Raw genomic sequence first — 21422 nt, forward strand, 5'->3', positions numbered from 1 at the left:
TAAGTGAATCAATGTAAAGCAAAACAATAAGTGAATAATAATATAGATATTGAGCCGTATACAGCCCAAGTTGGGAAGGCAGTGCAAAATAAGAATTCAGGGCCTCTTGCAAGAGTTATTAATAATTTTAAGACAGGAACAGTGCAGCATTAAACCAAATGGAGGGCCCTTCTATGCATGGAACCCCATGTGACTGTAAGGTCACGTGTCCACCAAGCTGGCCCTGGTTTTGGCAAGGATATGGGCTACATCCTTGGATGTATTCATGCCTTTCATGCATTTTTTTAAACTCATTGAATGTACATTTAAAACCTGTGCATTTTACTGTTTGTATGTCGTATCAGTAAAGTTATATCAATTTAAAAAGAAATGTGATAAAATAGGGTTATAAATCTCCTGCTTTTCACGGGCAGTGTGCTTCTGCAATGAGGCACAGGTATAGACCTGTATATTGAATGCTGTCATCTGTAACATAGTCTGTGTATCCCTGATCCCTGTGTACAGTTGTACAGGACGTGCACTGCCCAATCCTATGCCATTCACACAGACAAATCATGATCCCCTCCCACCCCCGAGTTGCACAGTGGGTAACCTACACAGCTGTCCACGGTAGCCTTGACTGTATAACTTCATTTGAAGAACTCATCATTTGTCTCAAGGGAAGATCCTGTTTGAATGCAAGATTGGAACCAAATAAAGAGTCTTACTGCAAATACTATCCTAAGACCTCCCATCCAGGCAGAAATCTAGAAGGAACCAGCTCATGGATAGACTTTCCTGGGATGTGCAAAGGAGCCATCCTTCAGATTCCTCCAACTCTATGCAATTCAGCAAGTCCTATTTCCCCAGTGCTACTGAAACCTCTGCTCAGAAGGGCAAAGGGCTGGATTTAAGCATCTGAGCTAATTTCTCACACCAAAGTATGATAAGACCAAGGAGTCATTTCAAAATGTAAATTACCATTGTTTACACTTAACAGAGTCTTCTCACCAAGAAGAAACTGTTTCCAATTATGAAACAAGAAAGCTGGTCACTGTTTGGGGTTAATATGACACTTTCAGAGAGAGTGAACAGGCGAGACTACCCAGACACCTAATTACCTGAAAAGATAATCTTGAATAATTGGAATTAGAGCAACTAAAGCAATTATTGGATGTTGTGATCTCCGGGAGAAATCCTCCACCGGCACAGGGATTCAATCACTTTTAATAAGGGCACGTAATTAGAGGAATCCAGAATTTCAAAATAAAGTGGCAGAATGAAGGAGGTGGGAGGACCATGTGTGATGCTAGAAAAAATGAGGCTGGAGGCATGGGTGGGAAGGAAGGGGAGGTGAGAAAGGATGGGCGGGGTGGGCAGGGTGGGCAGGATCCTGATGAAAAGACCTCAGGAGCCTGGAGGATGAGTCTGACTCTAACCTAAATTTGCTGTGTGACTTTGAGCAAAACACTTAACCTCTCTGGGCTCGACCTTCCTTCCACTCTTCAGTCATTCAGCGAACGTCTATTGCACATCTGCCACATGCCTGGCACAAGGACACTGGTCTCACACCTTGGCACAGGCCATTCATTCTGGCAGGAATGACACCCTCCCCCACCGCAGTGCCCCTTATGCAGTAGAAAAAATGCCACTCATCCTCCAGGGCCCTCCCCACATGGGACCCTCCCCAGACCGCCATCGTTCCTTCCACAGCCCTCTGGCCACCCACTCTGGGTCCCTGATTCACAGATGATTCTCTACCTCTTTATGTGCCGACCCCACTAGACAGCTCCTAGAGATCGGAAGCTGGGGAAGGGGGTTCTCCTCGCTGTCCCAGCTCCTGGCATATAGCCTGCCACCAAGGGACGCTGCCACTGGCCTGAGGCAAGGGGGACAAGGTCCCCACAGCCCTTCCCTGAAAGTAAGGGTGAAGCCTGGCTCCAAGGATGGAATGGCACCAGGTGAGGTGGCCCGTGTTGTGAGTTTGTTGAGAATTGCCAGGCAACGATCTCCTCCTGTAGGAATATTCCATCCCTTTCCTGCCTCCATGGAAGCAGCAGGACCTTTCAGACAGACAATGATTCCCACCCGCAGTCAGAGGGCTCCTAGAATTAGCTCCATGCTGGCTGGGAATGGCAGGTGAGAGGGAAAAACGGACGTGTGAGCCACTCGGGCTGGGCTCCTGCCTCTTTGTCTCCTGAAGCGTGACTCACTGGGATGAAAGAATCAGAGTTCCCAGTTTGTCAGGCTCTGGAGGAGCCCAGTTGTTGAATCATTAAGTCGTGTCCAACTCTCTGCAACCTCATGGATTGTAGCCCACCAGGCTCCTCTGTCCACGGGATTTCCCAGGCAAGAATACTGGAGTGGGTTGCCATTTCCTTCTCCAGGGGATCTTCCCAAACCAGGGATCAAACTTGGGTCTCTTGCATTGCAGGAGGACTCTTTACCGTCTGAGCCACCACGGCGGTACTACTGGTAGAAACCTGCCTGCCAGTGCAGATAGACTAAGAGCAGGTTCGATCCCCTGGAGGAGGGCACGGCAACCCACTCCAGTATTCTTGCCTGGAAAATTCCATGGACAGAGGAGCCTGGCTGGCTGTGGTCCACCGGGTTGCAAAGAGTTGGACACAACTGAAGCAACATGGGAAACCAAAGCTGGTGTAACTAACTCAGTCTGGGGGCCAGAGAGGACTTCACAGAGTCAGGATCTTTGAGAGGTGAAGGTCACAGGGAGGTCCCCAAATAGCCGGGGTGAAAAGATCACCCAGGATTAACGCACAGGCGCCAGGATGCACCAGCGACTCTGTTCAGGCTGCAGCTGGCAGGTGACCCGCTTGCAGCTCCAGTGTCAAGAGTCTGGGCAGCTGTGGAAGCTGGTTCTTCTTTCCCTTCCCTTCAGCATGTTCTGATCTATGCATGTTTCAGTTCTATGGCATAAATCAATAAAACGCACTAAATAAATTAAGTGAGCAGCAGAACTGTAAATCGATTTCAGACGGAGAACAGAGAAGTTGAGGGAACCAACAAGAGACAATTATAGGAACTCAAGTGAGAAATGACTCAGGCAAGACTCGGGACTGTGGTCGCAGAGCTACCACCTTGTTACACATCCCTGAAATATTAAACAAATGAAACTTACAAGCTTTGGAGATTGTTTCACAGAAATTGCCAGCTGGTGGCTGCCAGAAATCCCAGCTCTCTGGGAAACACAAGCAGGGAGCAGACAGAGATGCCTTAAAACACAACTCAGCCCAGGCAGGATGGAGGAGAGATCCAGGTTTCCAAAACCAGATGGGACACCCAGTGTCTAGAACATGGCCCTCGTTCCTTCCTTCCCTCTTCCCTTCCTTTCTTCCTTCGTTCAACAAACCTCTATTAAATGCTTGCTGTGTGCCAACTCCATGACAGCACAGGAACCACCAGAAGTCCAGAGATGTACTGCCTGTCCTCAGGGAGTGTCCAGTCTGGTAGAGGAGATCAGCACAAGGCAGACTGATGGGTTCTAATAAGATGAGCCCTACGTGTGCGCACGCACACTCAATCATGTCCAACTCTTTGTGACCCCATGGACTGTAGCGCACCAGGTTCCTCCATCCATGGGATTCTCCAGGCAAGAAGAATATTGGAGCAGGTTGCCACTTCCTTCTCCAAGAGATCTTCCTGACCCAGGGATCGAACTCGTGTCTCTTGTGTCTCCTGCAATTGGCAGGAGGGTTCTTTACCAGCTGAGCCATCTAGGAAGCCTGAGTACCTTCAGAAGATGTCATGTCTCAACTGGGTTTTAAAGGATACATGGAAGTTTGCCAGGTTGGCAGAGGAAAGAGAATATGCCATGGCACAGAGGCATGAGAGACGATGCAGAGTTTGGGGAGAAATGTACAAGACTTGTAGGAGGTGGAGAGGAACAGGCACACATTAGAACACGAAGGTCCTGTTACATGGTGTATGTCTGGAGCCAGGAAAGGCTTTTAAGCAGGAGGCTGATGGAGCTGGATTTTCACTTTAGAAAGATAATTTAGAATTCAGTGTGAGAATTTTTTCCTTGACTTCTTATGGAAGTATCGCATATACAGAAAAGTGCATTGGTCACAAAAGTACAGCTTGATGAACTTTCATAAACTGAACACATCCATGTAACTAGCACCCAGATTAAGAAACAGAACCTCACCAGCTGCCAGAGCCCTCCACAGGCTCCCTTTCAGTCACACCTGCCCTTCAAGGACAATCTCTGTCCTGGCTTCTGACAGCAGAGATCTGTTTTGCCTATTTTCCAGTTTTATACAAATGGAATCATGTACCATGGGTTCCTGTGAATCTGGCTTCATTTGCCCAGCATCTATGCTGCTGGGAGCAGTTATAGATTACACAGTACTCCATGGTGTGTATGAATGGACATAGAAGAATCACAGTGCGTGGTTACTGGTGCAGCCTTGATGGCAAATATGAATCATGACAGGCTCAAATCCTTCCTTCCTTCTCTCATTCTTCTTTCATTCGTTCATTCACAGTGAGAACCCACACACCTTCGAGTGGCAGCTCCAACTTCAGATTTAGGAACTGGGAATTTTCCCCACACCACACCTTGACAAAGGACAGGATAGATCTCTGCTGAGGGGTGGGAGCAGTTAATATAAGAAAAGCACAGAATCCTTATGGACCCCACCCCCCGTGACAGGATCAAAGGTGGCAGCCATCATGTCCCCAGCCTTCTGTACTGGAAGGTGGCATCCTCTTTGTCCCTTGGCTGGAGCCCTTGCACGATGCCTGATTGCCATGCACATAGCTGTCTCCCACTCCTGTAGGGCAGGGACTTTCACTTCATTCATCCCCACACTCCCCTGACCAAAGCCTAGCCCACAGCCTGGATCACAGTAGGTGCTCAGAAAATCTGTGTTGAATTGGAAGCCCTGTGTGCAGGTGACTGGCACAGAGGGGCAGCTCGACTGGTTGGTTGCTGGGGGAATGAACAGCCGTTACCTCCCTCCAAGCATTTGGGGCACTTTGGGACAAATAAATAAGTCACTTTGGGATGACAATAAAGAGAGGAGACCTTGATAAGCAAATTAATGAGTCACCCTCAGGATTTCCCTGGTGGCTCTGCCTGCCGATGCAGAGGACATGGAATCCATCCCTGGTCCAGGAAGATAACACGTGCTGTGGAGCAACTAAGCCCGTGTGCCACAATTACTGAGTCAGAGCTCTAGGGCCCAGTGAGCCTCAAGTTCTGAAACCTATGCAGCTAAAGCCTGTATGCCACAAGACAAGCCACCGCAATGAGAAGTCCAAGCACTGCAACGAGAGAGGAGGCCCTGCTCACTGCAACTAGCCGTGCAAAGCAACAAAGACCCAGCTCAGCCAAAAATAAAAATAAGTAAACTTATTTTAAATGAGTCATCCCTACACATATTCATCCAGAAATCCAGCTGGGCCAGTTTCAGCACAACCAGCTCCCAATCATCCTTAAGGCCTGTGGTCAGACCCAGGGGTGGTGACCCAGATGATTACACTATCATTCAGCAAATATTTATTCCCGCTCCATCCTCCCCTCCGCATGCGTCATGCATTTCTTGCCCCATTGATGTTGTTTGCAACCACATGACTTGCTTTAGCCAACAGGATGTTCGCAGATAGGATGCAAGCAAAGGTTTTAAACGTGCTTGTGCAATTAGCCATCTTGCATTTTCGTTCCCTCTACCTGGCCCCTAGTCTGAGACTGAAGCCCAGCGGATGCAAAGAGGCAACTCTTTGGAAAAGACCCTGATGCTGGAGAAGACCGAAGGCGGGAGCAGAAGGGAACAATAGAGGACAAGAGGGTTGGATGGCATCACTGACTCAATGGACATGAGTTTGAGCAAGCTCCAGGAGATGGAGAAGGATAGGGAAGCCTGGAATGCTGCAGCCCGTGGGGTCACAAAGAGCTGGACACAACTGAGCAACTGAACAACAACCTTGTCCCTAAGATGAACATACATGGAACAGACTTGAGCCCAGTCCACATCCTGGAACTCAGACAGTCTGCATCAGTTAAACCTAAGTCAACCCCAGACATGCAAGCAAAAAAAAAAAAAAAGCCAAGTGCCACCAAGTTTGGAGATGGTTAGTTATACAGCATTATGGTGGCTATTGCTGACAAATGTGCTAGGCTTGACGATTATCCAGTTGGTCACAATATTTGGTAGGAGAATCTGGCCTCAGGGAATAAGAGACTGAGATTTGGAGAGATAAAGGAAGCTTGAAGCAAAAGATTAGGAAGTTTTTCCTCTGCATTTTCACTATCAAGTTCACAGCACACAAACGTTGCTGTTTATCTGCATTTGCATGCTTCATCTTCATAACCTGCTCAAGCATCTTTCATTCCTCCTCCTCTGCCTCCCATAGCCTGCTGGGAAGATCTTTGTCAGAGAACCTATTACTCTGCTCTGCCAGCGGGGCTCCTGAGCCCTCCTGGGCTGAGCCCTGGAGGGCCCCGTTCTTGTAAGGGAGAAAGATGTGTGTACAGGTTGCTATTATTCAGCTATGATACAAGATTCTCAAAGTGTACCGGGGATATAATCTGAATGTCCAGCTACAAGGCCTGATTAAATAAATTGTCTCTATGTGATGGGCTATGACACAGTTGTTCCAAAAGATGAACATGAGTTCTATGTATTGATATAAAAAACAATCTACAATTTTATACAGGTATATAAGTATACAGTAAGTCCCCTACATACAAATGAGTTTCATTCTGAAAGCATATTCCTAAGTTCAATTGGTTCATAAGTCCAACAAAGTTTGCTTAGGTACCCAACTAACACAAGCAGCTATGTAGTACTGTACTGTAATAGGTTTATAATACTCTTCACATAAATAATACACAAAAATCAAACACAGAAAATAAAACAGTTTTAATCTCACAGTACAGTACCTTGTAAAGTACAGTACAACAGCTGGCACACAGGGGTTGGCATCAAGTGAACAGGCAAGAGGCGCTATTGACTGGAGCAGGGAGAGGAGGTGGGAGACGGTGGAGCTGAAGGATGGTCAGCAATAGGAGACAGAGGGCAGGCTGCAATTTCACTCCTGCCTGACGTTGATGGAATGCATGTTCGCATCTTTGAAAGTTTGAAACTTGAAGGAGCATATGTAGGAGATTTACTGTGCGTGTGCGTGTGTGTGTATGTGTGTGAGTCGTGCAGTCGTGTCCAACTCTGCGATCCCATGGACTGTAACTCACAAGGCTCCACTGTCCATGGAATTCTCCAGACAAGAATATGAGAGTACCCACTAGAGTCGGTAGCCATTCCCTTCTCCAGGGGAATCTTCCCAACCCAGGAATTAAACCCGGGTCTCCTGCATTGAAGGAGGATTCTTTACTGTCTGAACCACCAGAGAAGCCTCTGTGTGTGTGTGTGTGTGTGTGTGCGCACATACGTGTGTATTTACCTATCTACCTACCTATCTTTCATCCTTCTATCCTTCTTCAAGGACTAATAAATCAAACCATTACCAGTGAGTATCTAAGGGTGGGCTTATAAGAGACTTTCATTTCTCATTTATACATGTAAGAATTGCTATAATTTTGATAACAAGTGTATACAGTAAAAAAAAAAATCAATGTTCGTATTTTGATTAATTCAATATTGCCAGCATTGCTCTGGGCCCTGCAGATGTTTGTGAGTCACAAACAAGACAGAATTCCTGCCCTCATGGAACTGACAGTCTGTCAGGGGAGACAACTGTTAATCAAAGAAGCACTGGACACATTTCATATATGATGTAAAGACAACTAAACAGAGAAGGGAGTGGCAAAGAATGTGGCAAGAGGAAGGGCTGCTCTAAGGATGTTAAAGGAAGGCAACCCTGAAGATATGGCATTCAAGTGATGAGAAGGAACCAGCTGTGCCAAGAGCTGAGAAAACAGTGTTCCCAGGACAGGAAACAAGTGCAAAGGCCCTGGGGCACACACAAGCTTGGCTGACTCAAGGAACAGTAAAGACTTTGTGGTGCTAGAGAAGACTCTTGAGAGTCCCTTGGAAATCAAACCAGTCTATCCTTAAGGAAAACAATCCTGAACATTCATTGGAAGGACAGACGCTGAAGCTGAAACTCCAATACTCTGGCCATCTGATGCGAAGAGCTGACTCACTGGAAAAGACCCTGATGCTGGGAAAGATTGAGGGCAGGAGGAGAAGAGGGAGACAGAGAATGAGATGGTTAAATAGCATCACCAACTCAATGGACATGAGTTTGCGCAAACTCCAGAAGACAGTCAAGGACAAGAAAGCCTGGCGTGCTGCAGTCCATGGTGTCACAAAGAGTCAGACATGACTTAGCGACTGGACAAAAAAAGATATTGGAGACTAAAGTGTGGTAACAGGGGGAGATCTCAGGAGAAAGGCTCCTGTATGTCCAGGGCTGGATCCCCCTACACCGCACAGGCCACAATGAGGATGCTGACTTTTCCTTTGAGTGAGATGGGAGCCAAAGGAGGGTTTTAAACAGGGAACCACACGAGATGATTTATGCTTTCAAAAGATCATTCTGGCTACCAGTGAAATGGGGCAAAAATAAAAAGACGTAACCTGCTAAGAGACTGTGGCAGGAATCCAGATGAAAAGTGGATGTGGCTTAGGCTGGTTTAAAATGTAAAGTGATTTCCCACGTGAAGCAGAAAGCTAGAATGATCAGGAGAACTAACGAAAATATGCCATGGTAAAAACACTGATGACAGGCACATATTTTGCCAGGGGAGAGAGCAGAAGGGGAAAAGACAGGAGAGTATTGGAGAAAATGGCAAAGACGGGGGCCATTTGAAAAGGGCCTCAATCACACACACTCACACACACACACACACACACACACACACACATACACAGAGGCACAAAAGGCCTAGCTTTTCAGCAGAAGAACCAGGCATTAAAAAGCCAGATGGCTCAGGTTCAAATCCCAGCATCCTAATTATGTGACCTTGGGCAAGTCAATTAACTCTCTAGACCTCAGTCTCCTCATCTGTAAAATGGGGATTAAATGAGCCAAGGGGTGTAAAGTTCTCAGAACAGTGCCTGGCATGTGGCAAGCACTGCAGGAAAGCCAGTCCTTGTTAGTGTCACCTAACACTAATGATTATGATTGGATTTTGCAGAGCAGGCAGGAAGTCACAGGGGAATGAGGCTGAAGTCACAATCTAGCAGAAGAGTGCGCTTAGGGAGAGAACACACGTGGGCTCCAACATTGCCGTGACCCAGAACCAATCCCTCCCTCTCTGCAGCTCAGGCTCCTCATCTGTGAAATGGACAGTCAACACAGTGAGGACTCGGTGAGCATAACGGAGGGTTAGGGAGCATTACGCTCCTGCAGGTGCCCCTGGGAGGGGCCAGGAGGTTTGGGAACTGGCCACCGAGCTGCCACAACCAAACCCCTCCAGCCCTGAGGGAGACCTTAAGTGCTTGAGAGGCGGCAAGTCCATGAAAACTGGTCTGCAAAACCAGCCCACTCAGCCTCCTTATAAACACTTTCATATACACAGACGGAAGGTCCTCTGCGTGGCCGCCAAGCCCTGAAAGTAAAATCACAAGGCTAGTAAACACAAAGAAACAACTTCTCTGGGGCCCTGGGTCCTCGTAAAAGAAGCAGCAATAAAGCTCTGATGCCCCCAGCAGGAGGCAAGAGAAAGCCACCTGCTGCTGTGCGTGGACCCACATGCCTATGCACACACATCCACACACTCCTATGTGCACCCACACGCATACCTGCCTCCCTGCCCACACTCACCCACCAGTGTACACGCAGGCACACACACAAAACCCATGTGCACACTCTCACAGGAGCACCTGCCCATGCATATACAGCCTCACCCTCAACCAGCCATGCACACACATTTACATGTGCACACAAGGAGAAGACTCTTGAGCTTCCCTTGGACTGCGAGGAGATCAAACCAGTCCATCCTAAAGGAAATCAACCCTGAATATTCATTGGAAGGACTGATGGCTGAAGCTGAAGCTCCAGTAGTTTGGCCACCTGACGCAAAGAGCCGACTCATTGGAAAAGACCCTGATGCTGGGAAAGATTGAAGGCAGGAGGAGAAGGGGCAGACCGAGGATGAGATGGTTGGATGGCATCACCAACTCAATGGACATGCATCTGAGCAAGCTCCAGGAGATAGTGAAGGACAAGGAAGCCTGGAGTGCTGCAGCCCATGGGACTGCAAACAGTCAGACATGAACTGAACACCACCACACGGGTCATGCTTCCTGGAAGTCAGATCTGGAGCAGAGGTGACCCAGAAACTCCAAGGCCTAGGGGATTGTGGGATGGGCATCACAGAGGTTGCCTAAAGGTATCGACTTCTAAGATGCAGTACAAGGTGGGGTGTAGAATGTGTACTCTACCCCTTATGACATGATCCCCAACCTTTTGGCACCAGGGACTGATTTCGTGGAAGACAATTTTTCTACAGACCAAGGGTCCAGGGGAGGGATGTTTCTGGATGATTCAAGTGCATTACATTTATTATGCTGATGCTGATCTGACAGGAGGCAGAGCTCAGGCAGTAATGAGAGTGATGGGGAGCAGTTATAAATACAGATGAAGCTTTGCTCACTCACCTGCCACTCACCTCCTGCTGTGACCCAGTCCCTAATCACAGACCAGCACCCATCCATGGCCCAAGGGGTGGGGACCCCTGGCTTATGAGATGTGAGATGTGAGTGGCTTAATGTCTCTAAGCCTCAGTTTCCTCATCTGTCAAGTAGGGTGAGAAAGTCAGCCCCTTCTTCACAAGGTTGTGGGGAGATTTCCAAGTTAATACATTCAACGTGCATGGCCCAGTGCCCAGCACATGGTACCCAATCAATCAAATTTCAGTCATTTATTGGCAGCAGTATTCATAGTATTTTCTGGAGATCTCAGTTTGAGAGGTACAGTCTGAGTCGCTCAGCCCTGGCCATATGCAGGAGTCGACTTCTAAGATGCAGTACAAGGGCCGGGTACAGAGTGTGGGAAGGAAGCAAAGGAAACAGAGGCGGCAGTCCCCACGGCCACAAGCTTGCTCAGCAGGGGAGCCCAGCCTCTTCTTGGGCCTGAGGGCACTTCGGGCCTCCTGTCACAGGCCCCTCAGTCTCACCAGCTGTCACTTGGCCAGAGCTCTCCAAGGGGACAGTATGTGCAAGATAGGAATGTCATCAGCCTCAATGGCCCACACCCCCTGCCTACCCCATCTCTGCCAACACCTTGGAGGGGTTACAGTCCCAGCCCTCCAGGCTTTTAAACCTCCTGAAACTGCAAGGAAACCCCAAATTCAGCCCTACCAGCAGGGGGTGTGGGTGGCCACATGTCCTGGACTTAATTTTCCCTGACCCATGCTTGCAAAGGGCTTCCTGGTGGCTCAGTGGTAAAGAATCCTCCTGCAATGCAGGAAACATGGGTTGAATCCCTGGGTCAGGAAAATCCCCTGGAAGAGGAAATGGCAACCCACTCCAATACTTTTGCCTGGGAAATCCCATGGACAGAGGAGCCTGGTGGGCTCTAGTCCATGGGGTCACAAAAGAGTCAGACACGACTTAGTGGCTGAACAACAATAGTGCCTACCAAGGCCCTCCATATCTGTATAAGATGTATACAAATATAGGACTCCAATGTATAGGACTGAACTCTTGCCTGTTTCCCGATCCCAACTCCCAGGACCAGAGCCCTCTCCTAATATCCAGGCTGTTTAAAGGGACCTGCACACCTGTTCTCTCTTGGCAGGGCTTCTCCCTGGTGGGGGGATGGGGGGAGTAGGCGGGAGGGGAAGCAGCCACGCCCTATGTTCTTGTGACGGCACAGCCTCCAGTATCCATTCTCCTGCTCCCCCACAATGATAGAACCCCTGACTTTTAGCGGAGCCCATGGTTGCTGATTAAGACCTCACTTCCCTGACTCCTTTGCAGCTATAATCAAGTTCTGGCAAAGAGAAAATGAGCCCATGTCATGGGCCAACTTCTGGGAACCCAATTGACATGCAAGATTTGCCCGTTCTTTCTTCCCCTTCCTCTATCCTATTGCCTGGAGTACAGATGTGACAGCTGGAGCTCTAACCACCCGCTTAGACCAAGAGGACAAAGGGTGATGGAGAGGGCCCTCAAGTGCTAGGATCCTGAGGACTGTATGGAGCAGACCCACTTTGGATTCAAACCTTTATAAAAGCTATAAACACATTTCTCCACTGAAGCCAGTTGTTTGGAGTCACCTGGTGGCTTAGATGGTTAAGAATCTGCCTGCAGTGCAGGAGACCCAGGTTTGATCCCTGGGTCAGGAAAGTTCCCCTGGAGAAGAGAATGTCTACCCACTCCAGTATTCTTGCCTAGAGAATTCCATAGGAGTCTGGTGGGCTCAGTCCATGGGGTCACAGAGAGTTGGAAATAACTGAGCGACTAACACTTACTTATACTTTGCTGCTGCTAAGTCACTTCAGTCGTGTCCGACTCTGTGCGACCCCACAGACGGCAGCCCACCAGGCTCCCCCGTCCCTGGGATTCTCCAGGCAAGAACACTGGCGTGGGTTTCCATTTCCTTCTCCAATGTATGAAAGTGAAAAGTGAAAGTGGAGTCGCTCAGTCGTGTCCGACTCTTAGCGACCCCATGGACTGCAGCCCACCAGGCTCCTCCATCCATGGGATTTTCCAGGCAAGAGTACTGGAGTGGGGTGCCATTACTTCCAACTAAATGTAATCCTGACTACTCTGCCTCTCACATATGCTGCAGCCCACTCCCTGTCGTCCTATCTGAGTGTCACTGGGCTCAGAATCTCTGATATCCGGCCCTGAACATCAATGGCTCCTCTCTGAAAGGAAGGGTCCAATCAGGCTGGCCCTCCCCACACCTGTGAGATGACAGAGACAGAACATCTGGCTTCCCTCCCTTCCAAGGACAAATCCCACATTGGGAGGCAATGCCCCCAGCGCTGTCTTGCCTGACCCCAAATTCCACACACCCATTCCACCTCCCCCAAAGTCCCAGCATGCTGTAGAAGTAACGGAAGTGGAAGGATTCTCAGGACCACACGCCCACTGTGGGGAGGGAGCGTGGCAGGGGGCAAGATGAGGACCCTCCACCTGCCTCTCCCACTGCTCTGGCTGCTCAAGGAACTCAGAGCTTTGCTGCAGGATCCTGGCCCCCTGGGGCGCCACCACCCAGGGGTGCTAACGGACAGGCTTTCCCAGGGCTGCAGGAAGTGTCCCAGAGGGTGAGGCTGGCACGCCTGAGCTGGGCCACACCTACCTTTCTCTGAAGCCGGGGCCAGGTCAATGAAGCTGCGGCATTTTTCACCTTTGGAGGGGAAAAAGAAAAGAAAGGTTTTCAGAATACGGGAGGAAGTGAGAGCTTCAAGCTTTCACCTCTCCCCCTTCCAGGAGCCCCAGACTAAGCCGCCACCCAAGCATGTCCAACCCGAGCAGCCTCTTTCTCTAACCTTAATTCCCAGAAAGCCAATGCCCTGAGGAATGTGGATGGCAAAGATGCAAACTCAATGAACAACCCCCGCTGTGATGCCACCTCCTGTCACCTCCCAGCACAATTCATCCAGCCTTGTCGCTTGCACCTCCTCAAAGCCCTGTGGCCTTTTCCTCAGCCTCCACCCCATCCAGGCCCAGCAGGATGAGGGCAGAAGCCATCATTCGGCTCCCCAGGCCTCTGTCTGATCCACTCTCCACACTGCAGCTGGAGGGATATTTTCACACCATACATTATGTCACAGGCACACACGCAAGAACACACACTCCTGCTCTCAACACCATCCCCAAATCAAGCCCAGATTCCTTCACGTGGAGCCAGGACTGGCCGCCATCGGCCTCTCCATCCACACTCCATCCCTTCCTCCTCCCCTCCCAGGGTTCCCTCATGGCTCAGATAGTTAAGAATCTGCTTGCAATGCAGGAAACCTGGGTTCAATCCCTGGGTCAGGAAAGATCCCCTGGAGAAGAGAATGGCAACCTACTCCAGTATTCTTGCCTGGAGAATTCCATGGACAGAGGAGCCTGGCAGGCCACAGTCCATGCATCACAAAAAGTCAGACACAACTGAGTGACTAACACTTTAAGAATGCATGGATTTTGAATGCATCACCTTAAACTTTCTTTGTTATATTTTTCCTCTCAAAACTAGAGAGGGAAAATTTTTACCGTCAAATTCATACGAGCATCAAGGGCCCCGTTAAGACTATGTGGACCCTAGGCTTTCACCTTTGGGGTCTCTTCCTCAATAAAAAATTAAACTAGAAATTATATTTTAACAAATGCATTGGTTAAAGATTAACACATTAACATTATTTCTGGTTTGCCAAAAATTTCGTTCAGGTTTTTCCATAATACCTTATGGAAACACTGGAATAAAGTTTTTGCCCAACTCAGTGTATTGAAATTTTTCTCTTTTTATTTGATTCTACAAGAAATTAAATGAGTCAGTTCTTCACATCAGGTGGCTGAAGTATTGGAGTTTCAGCTTCCTGATCTCCTTGCAGTCCAAGGGGCTCTCAAGAATCTTCTCCAATACCACAGTTCAAAAGCATCAATTCTTCAGTGCTCAGCTTTCTTATAGTTCAACTCTCACATCCATACATGACTACTGGAAAAACCAGTAAGGAAATATTGAAGGCGGGAGAAGGGAATGACAGAGGATGAAACGGTTGGATGGCATCACTGACTCAATGAACATGAGTTTGCCCAAGCTCCAGGAGTTGGTGATGGACAGGGAAGCCTGGCATGCTGCAGTCCATTGGGTCGCAGAGTCGGACATGACTGAATGACTGAATTGGCTGATACTTGAGAGCCTCAGTTCCTTGCTGGTTGTCAACTAGAGGCCACCTTAGTTGCTTGCAATGCAGGCTTCTCCGTATGGTGACTTACTTCATCAAAGTCAGCAAGGACAGGTAGTAAACAGAGTCTGCTGGCAAGATGGGGATTTTTACCATCTTATAAAATGTAATCATGGAAATAAAATCTCATTATCTTTATCATGTTACACTGGTTAAATGAAAGTTAGGGATTCTGCCTACATTCAAGAGAAGAAATACATAAGGGTGAGAACTAGAAGGTAGGATAACTGGGCCATTTTGGAGTGGGTCTGCTATAGGTATTTTAATCAATCTTATCTGGAATGACCGAAGAGTAGAATGCGGCTAAAATTCTGATTAGTATAGAAGCAGCACTTATTCATGTTACTCAGAAAAGGAGGATATTTGCTCATTTCTGTCCTTTTGATTATGTTCATGTTTTTAATCTGTGCTTAGACATATGTATGGAATGGTCTTATTTTGTCTTCATCCATTATAGTAACATATGTTAGTGACATCTTTGTCATTGTCTGATTGGTATCCTATAAAATTGTTTACAATCAGCAGGAGACTACCAAGACATGAGATCAGCAGCTAACAAGACTCGGGTCTAACTGATGGTTCAAGAGCAGCTTCTAGCTGTCAGAGGCCACATTTCTCTTTCTCATAAGAAATAAGTTAGGACACATAATAGAGGGATAGGAAAGCTTGGAAAACAAATGAGAAGGAAAAATATACACAAATAAGATAATAGATGATTTTCTAAATACGCAAGACAAATTATTTTTTAATTTTTTTATTTTTATATTTTACTGAAGTATAGTTGATTTAAACTGTTGTGTTAATTTCTGCTGAACAGCAAAATGATTCAGTTATCCATGCATATACTCTCTTTACAAAGTCTTTTCCAGTATGATGAATCACAGTATACTGAATATAGTTCTTTGTGCTATATAGTAGGACTTTGTTGTTTATCCATCCTATATAGATTAGTTTGCATCTTCTAATCCCAAATTCCCGCTCCTTCCCTCCCCTACCCCCTCCGCTTCTTGGCAACCACAAATTTGTTCTTTATGTCTGTGTGTCTGTTTCTGTTTTGTAGATAAGTTCATTTATGGCAAGACCAAATATTAAAGTCACATCTTTAATCAAAAAACAAATAAAAGAAAATATTTTTATGGACTTTGGTTCTGACCGTGTACCTTGAAATCTTGCTGAATTCATTTATTCTAGTAGTTTTTAGTGGATTCTTATAAAGTACTATATACAAGAATGTATATATACTATAGACAATGCCACGGACAGAGGAGTTTGGCAGGCTACAGTCCATGAGGTCACAAAGAATCGGACCTAATGGAGCACACACACATCGATTTTCCTTTCATAGATATTCCTTATCAACTGGCAGAGCTCCCTTCTATTCCTAGTTTGTTGAGTAGTTTTATTGTAAAAGTATGTTTGCTTTCTTTTTAATCCTTTTATAGCCTGTAATGTAGTTCTGAGAATCCCTATTTTAGAGACCAGCAAACTGAGGTGCTGAACTTCCAGTGACTTGCTCAAGACCACATAGGCAGTAAGTGACACATTCAGCCCAGGTCCATAGGCTCCAAACTCCATGCCCTAAAGTTTTTCCAGCTATCTATTCCCATTTGCAGAGCTTCGGGGTCCTGAAAGCAACTCTCTGAGAACATACCTCCACATACATGGGGAAAATCCTCTAGGGGCTAAATAAAATGACTCTCATGCTTCCATTTCCAACTATGTGGACAAGACCAAACAGAAGATGTTTGAGCAGAGATGGTCAAAATTGGCCCACACTGACTGTGCAGGGCAAAGCTGAGGTTTAAGGAAAAATAATAGTGATGACGTAAGAAAGCCTGGATATATCAATGGTCAACAAGTCTAATGATGAAAATCCAAACTCAGAAGAGATTTTTTTGGCTCTAAACCCTTAGTTCCATGATAAAAGTTAGCTAACCATTTGTGAGAAAGGTATCAAACTAGCATATTGGCTAACTGCTTTTAGAAGTAGTTCTTAAAACATTAATGCTTTTTACAATCATTATTAAGTCTATATGTGGAACAAGGGATCTCGTTTGGGTATAAAACTGAAGACAAGTGTGCTTATCTGTTGGCACTGAGGCTTGTCAATTAGATCATGGAGCTGTGGCCTGTTACTGCCACCTGATAGCTGCATACCTTCCTTGAACCACGGAAGCAGAAAGCTGGTGACGATGGTGGTTTAGTCGCTCACTCATGTTTGACTCTTGCAACTCCATGGACTGCAGCTCACCAGACTCCTCCGTCCATGGGACCTTGTTTCGGGGCACAGGCTCCAGGACGCATAGGCTTCAGTCGCAGCTTAATCTCCCCAAGGCATGTGGGGGCTTCCTAGACCAGGGATTGAACCAGGCAAGAAATACTGGAATGGGTCACCATCTTCCTCTCCAGGGGATCTTCCCGACCAGGGATTGAAATTGGGTCTCCTGCACTGCAGTACAGTTCGGTTCAGTTGAGTCGCTCAGGCATGTCCAACTCTTTACAACCCCATGGACTGCAGCACACCAGGCCTCCCTGTCCTTCACCAACTCCCGGAGCTTGCTCAAACTCATGTCCATTGAGTCGATGATACCATCCAACCATCTCAGCCTCTGTCGTTCCCTTCACCTCCTGCTGTCAATCTTTCCCAGCATCAGGGTCTTTTCCAATGAGTCAGTTCTTCCCATCAGGTGGCCAAAGTATTGGAGTTTCATCTTCAGCATCAGTCCTTCCAATGAAAATTCAGGACTGATTTCCTCTAGCATTGGCTGGTTTGATCTCCCTGCAGTCCAAGGGACTCTCAAGAGTCTTTTCCAATACCACAGTTCAAAAGCATCAGTTCTTCAGTGCTCAGCTTTCTTTGTAGTCCAACTCTCACATCTATACATGACAACTGGAAAAACCATAGCTTTGACTAGGTGGACCTTTGTCGGCAAAGTAATGTCTCTGCTTTTTAATAAGCTGTCTAGGTTGATCATAGCTTTTCTTCCAAGGAGCAAGTGTTTTTTAATTTCATGGCTGCAGTCATTATCTGCAGTGATTTTGGAGCCCCCAAAAATGAAGTCTGTCACTGTTTCCATTGTTTCCCCATCTATTTGCCATGAGATAAGGGGACCGGATGCCATGATCTTAGTTTTTTGAGTGCTGAGTTTTAAGCCAGCTTTGTCACTCTCCTCTTTCACTTTCATCAAGAGGCTCTTTAGTTCTTCTTCACTTTCTGCCATGAGGGTGGTGTCATCTGCATATCTGAGGTGATTGATATTTCTCCCAGCAATCTCAATTCCAGCTTGTGCTTCATCCAGCCCGGCATTTCACAAGATGTGCTCTGCATTGTAGACGGAGTCTTTATCAATTGAGCCACCAGGGAAGCCAGGAAGGATCCCAAAGGTCACCTAGTGTAAGTGGTTCTCAGCCCCGGGAAGCCCACCCACAGACATTCTGATGTAATTGGTCAGCAGGAGGCCTAAACATCAGTGGGTTTTCAAAGCCCCAGGTGATTCTAGTCAGACAACCAGGGTAAGATTCACACTCTAATCTGATCTGTAAAAACATCTATTTTTGAAGGTTTCCTGGTGGTCCAGTGTGGTCAAGAATCTGCCTGCTAATGCAGGGAACATTGGTTCAATCCCTGATCTAGGAAGACCCCACATGCCTCGGGGAAATTAAGCCACAACTGAAGCCTATGCATCCTGGAGCCCGTGCTTCGAAACAAGAGAAGCCACAGCAATGAGAAGCCCGTGCACCATACGGAAGAAAAGCCCCCGCTCGCCACAGCTAGAGAAAGCCAGCATACGTTAACGAAGACCCAGCACAGCCAAAAATAAACATATATTTATTTTATATTTTAAAAATAAATATATCTTATTTTAAATATATATTTTTAAATAAAAATATCAATTTTCAGCATTAGAAAAGCAATAGTAAGTCATTTTAGTGGTGGTTGGTGCTATTGCACTGGACACTCCTTCAAGCAGCAGTGTTTATGGGGCAGGAGAGCAGGGTGGCCAAGGCCTGAGCTCTGGGATCAGTAGAAAGTGAAGTCGCTCAGTCGTGCCCGGCTCTTTGGGACCCCATGGACAGCAGCCTGCACCAAGCTCCTCTGTCCATGGGATTTTCCAAGCAAGAGTACTGGAGTAGGTTGCCATTGCCTTCTCCAGGGAATCTTCCCGACCCAAGGATTGAACCCAGGTCTCCCGCATTGTAGAAAGATGCTGAATCAGTAAGGCTGGGCCCAAATCCTGACTCCATCACTTCCTGTCACATGAGTTCCCAGTCTTTCTGGACCTTGAGTTCCCAGTCTGTAGAACAGGCACAGATCTGTAGGGGTGTTAGAAAGGCTCAACATGGGCAAAGAACTTAGGGCGCCTGGAACAGAGTGAGAGCTTAGGGACTTCCCTGGTGGCCCAGGGGCTGAGACTCCACGCTCCCAATGCAGGGGGCCCGGGTTCGATCCCTGGTCAGGGAAATAGATCCCACATGCTGTAACCAAGAGTTTGCATGCTGCAACTAAAAAAGATCCTACGTGCTGCAACTAAAGATTCCACATGACGCAACTAAGACCTGGCACAGCCAAACAAATACATAAATGAGATGCTTTTTTAAAAAAAAAAGAGTAGGAGCTTAGGAGATGGTGACTGTCGTCATTGTCACCTTCCACACAGGGGTCAGAGAAGCCATGGGACTTCGTGAAAGACAAGACTGCCCTATGGCCCACCCCCATGGAGCTGGTGGCACGTGGCCACGGAGCCAGACCTGCCTGGGTTCCAACCTGGCTCCATCGCTTACTAGACGTGCAACATCAACATGAACCTTTTGGTGCCTCAGTTTCCCTACCTAGAAAAATGACGATCATGAATGCTAGTGTTTCTATAGTGCTTATTACAGGGTGGACCCATAGGGCTCAGTGCCAACACCAGGTGGCAAGGCAAGGACCGCTCAGCAGCCAGGAGTCCAGCCAAGTGGTAGTTACAGGGATAAAGGGGTCCCCCTATGGCCCCATGCCTTCCATTGTTCCCCTCAAACCCATGGACACTGCCTGCTGGCTGCCTCATTTGTGCCCCCTTGAAGAAGCCCTTTGGCCCATCATTCCCTCCGCCTCTGATCCCCTCTGACCTCCTTCTCCCAGAAGAAGACCAGAGGTTCTCCCAAAAGTCCTGAAAACTTCACAGCACCCAGGGACTGGGAAGGAACCTGCATTATGTGAAGTCTGAATTTCCTACTATCCCAGAAAATGGATATTCAGTCCCATGAGGACCAGAGAAATAAACTCATGGGAAGCACTTCGCCTGTAAGCAGTGACTCAGACCCACCGTAGCCTCAAAGGGAAACATCCTGCACGAGGATCTTCATCCTCGCCTCTTGCTCCAAGGTCTGTGGTCAACGGATGGGACTTGGAACCCAACCCCAACGCAAGGGTAGTCAATTCATGAGCTCTCAATACCCAGGAATGACTGGGGAAGCCTGTGTGGACTGGGTAACCTAGAGGGTGTGTGCTCTGTCTAAAGGAATATGAATTAACATCCTGGCCGTCTGGACTGGTCAGGGTCCCGGCAGGAAACAGATGGCACCCTGGAAGGGGCTCACCGCAGACTGCTGAGCGAAGGGTCTATTCACAGACACGGGGACAGGGATGAGGGGCCAGCAATGTGGAAAGCCCTCAGCTCCAGCCTGAAAGGGCTGAGGAGGGAAAGGAGGCTGCGAGAGGTGAAGCCACAGAGAAGGACATGCCCCTTGGAGCTTAGCCGCACCCAAACAGGTATCAGAACCAGAAACTCTGGGGTAGGACCGAGAAGCTGCGTTTCTGACAAATTCCCAGGGGCTGCTGATGCTGCTGATCTGGGGACCACACAGTCCTTAGAGGAATGTGGTCACTGTCAAACCTCAACAGGGTGAGAACTAGGCAGGGGAGGAGGACCACTCCAACTTTTTAAAAAATTGATTTGTTTTCATCTTTTGGCCACACTGGCTCTTCACTGCCGCACTGAGGTTTCTCTAGCTGGGGCGAGCAGGGGCTACTCTGCAATACGGTGCACGGGCTTCTCCTTGCGGTGGCTTCTCCAGCTGCCGATCACCGGCTCTACAGCGAGTGGGTTTTGGTAGTTGTGGCGCACAGGTTTTGTTGCCTTGCGGCATGTGGGATCTTTCCAGACCAGTGATCAAACTCATGCCCCTGCACTGGCAGGCAGATTCTGGACCAACAGGGAAGTCTCAACCCCAGCTATCTCCCCCTTCTGCCCTCTGATTTCCTGCCGATGCCTCCGGCTGGCTGGAACCAAAGAGAAAGAAGAGAACGCAGGAGTCTGGACACTGCACTTGAGTAGGGCAGTCTCTCACCGCACAGGGGGCAGAGGACAGACGTGGAGGGGTAAACAGCGAGTGACCAGTATGCCACCCTACCCAAGGTGGCCCTCACCCCTCCTTAGCCATCACCCTCATCCCCTCACCCTGCATGCTTCTCTTTCATAATCTTATCACAATCTCCATCTAAAATGATCTTGTGTATGCATGCGGTCATATGTTTATCGTCTGGGTTCTCTACGGGGTGCGTGTGGACTTTTCCTCTACATGGGTTATATATACACATAGATATGCCTGGGCTGTGGGCTTGACCACA

At 47.8% G+C, this 21422-nt stretch overlaps 1 protein-coding gene across 1 annotated transcript in view; it reads right to left on the minus strand.

Annotated features, from left to right (window-relative positions):
• GSG1L (GSG1 like) overlaps nt 1-21422 on the minus strand; it is a 254079-nt gene that overhangs the window by 149664 nt on the left and 82993 nt on the right. Inside the window, exon 2 of the mRNA XM_069569535.1 lies at nt 13222-13269. Coding sequence (XP_069425636.1) covers nt 13222-13269 — 48 coding nt within the window. The remainder of the gene's footprint in view (nt 1-13221; nt 13270-21422) is intronic.

This window comes from Ovis canadensis, chromosome 24 (assembly GCF_042477335.2).
Source record: "Ovis canadensis isolate MfBH-ARS-UI-01 breed Bighorn chromosome 24, ARS-UI_OviCan_v2, whole genome shotgun sequence".
Lineage (NCBI taxonomy): Eukaryota > Metazoa > Chordata > Mammalia > Artiodactyla > Bovidae > Ovis > Ovis canadensis.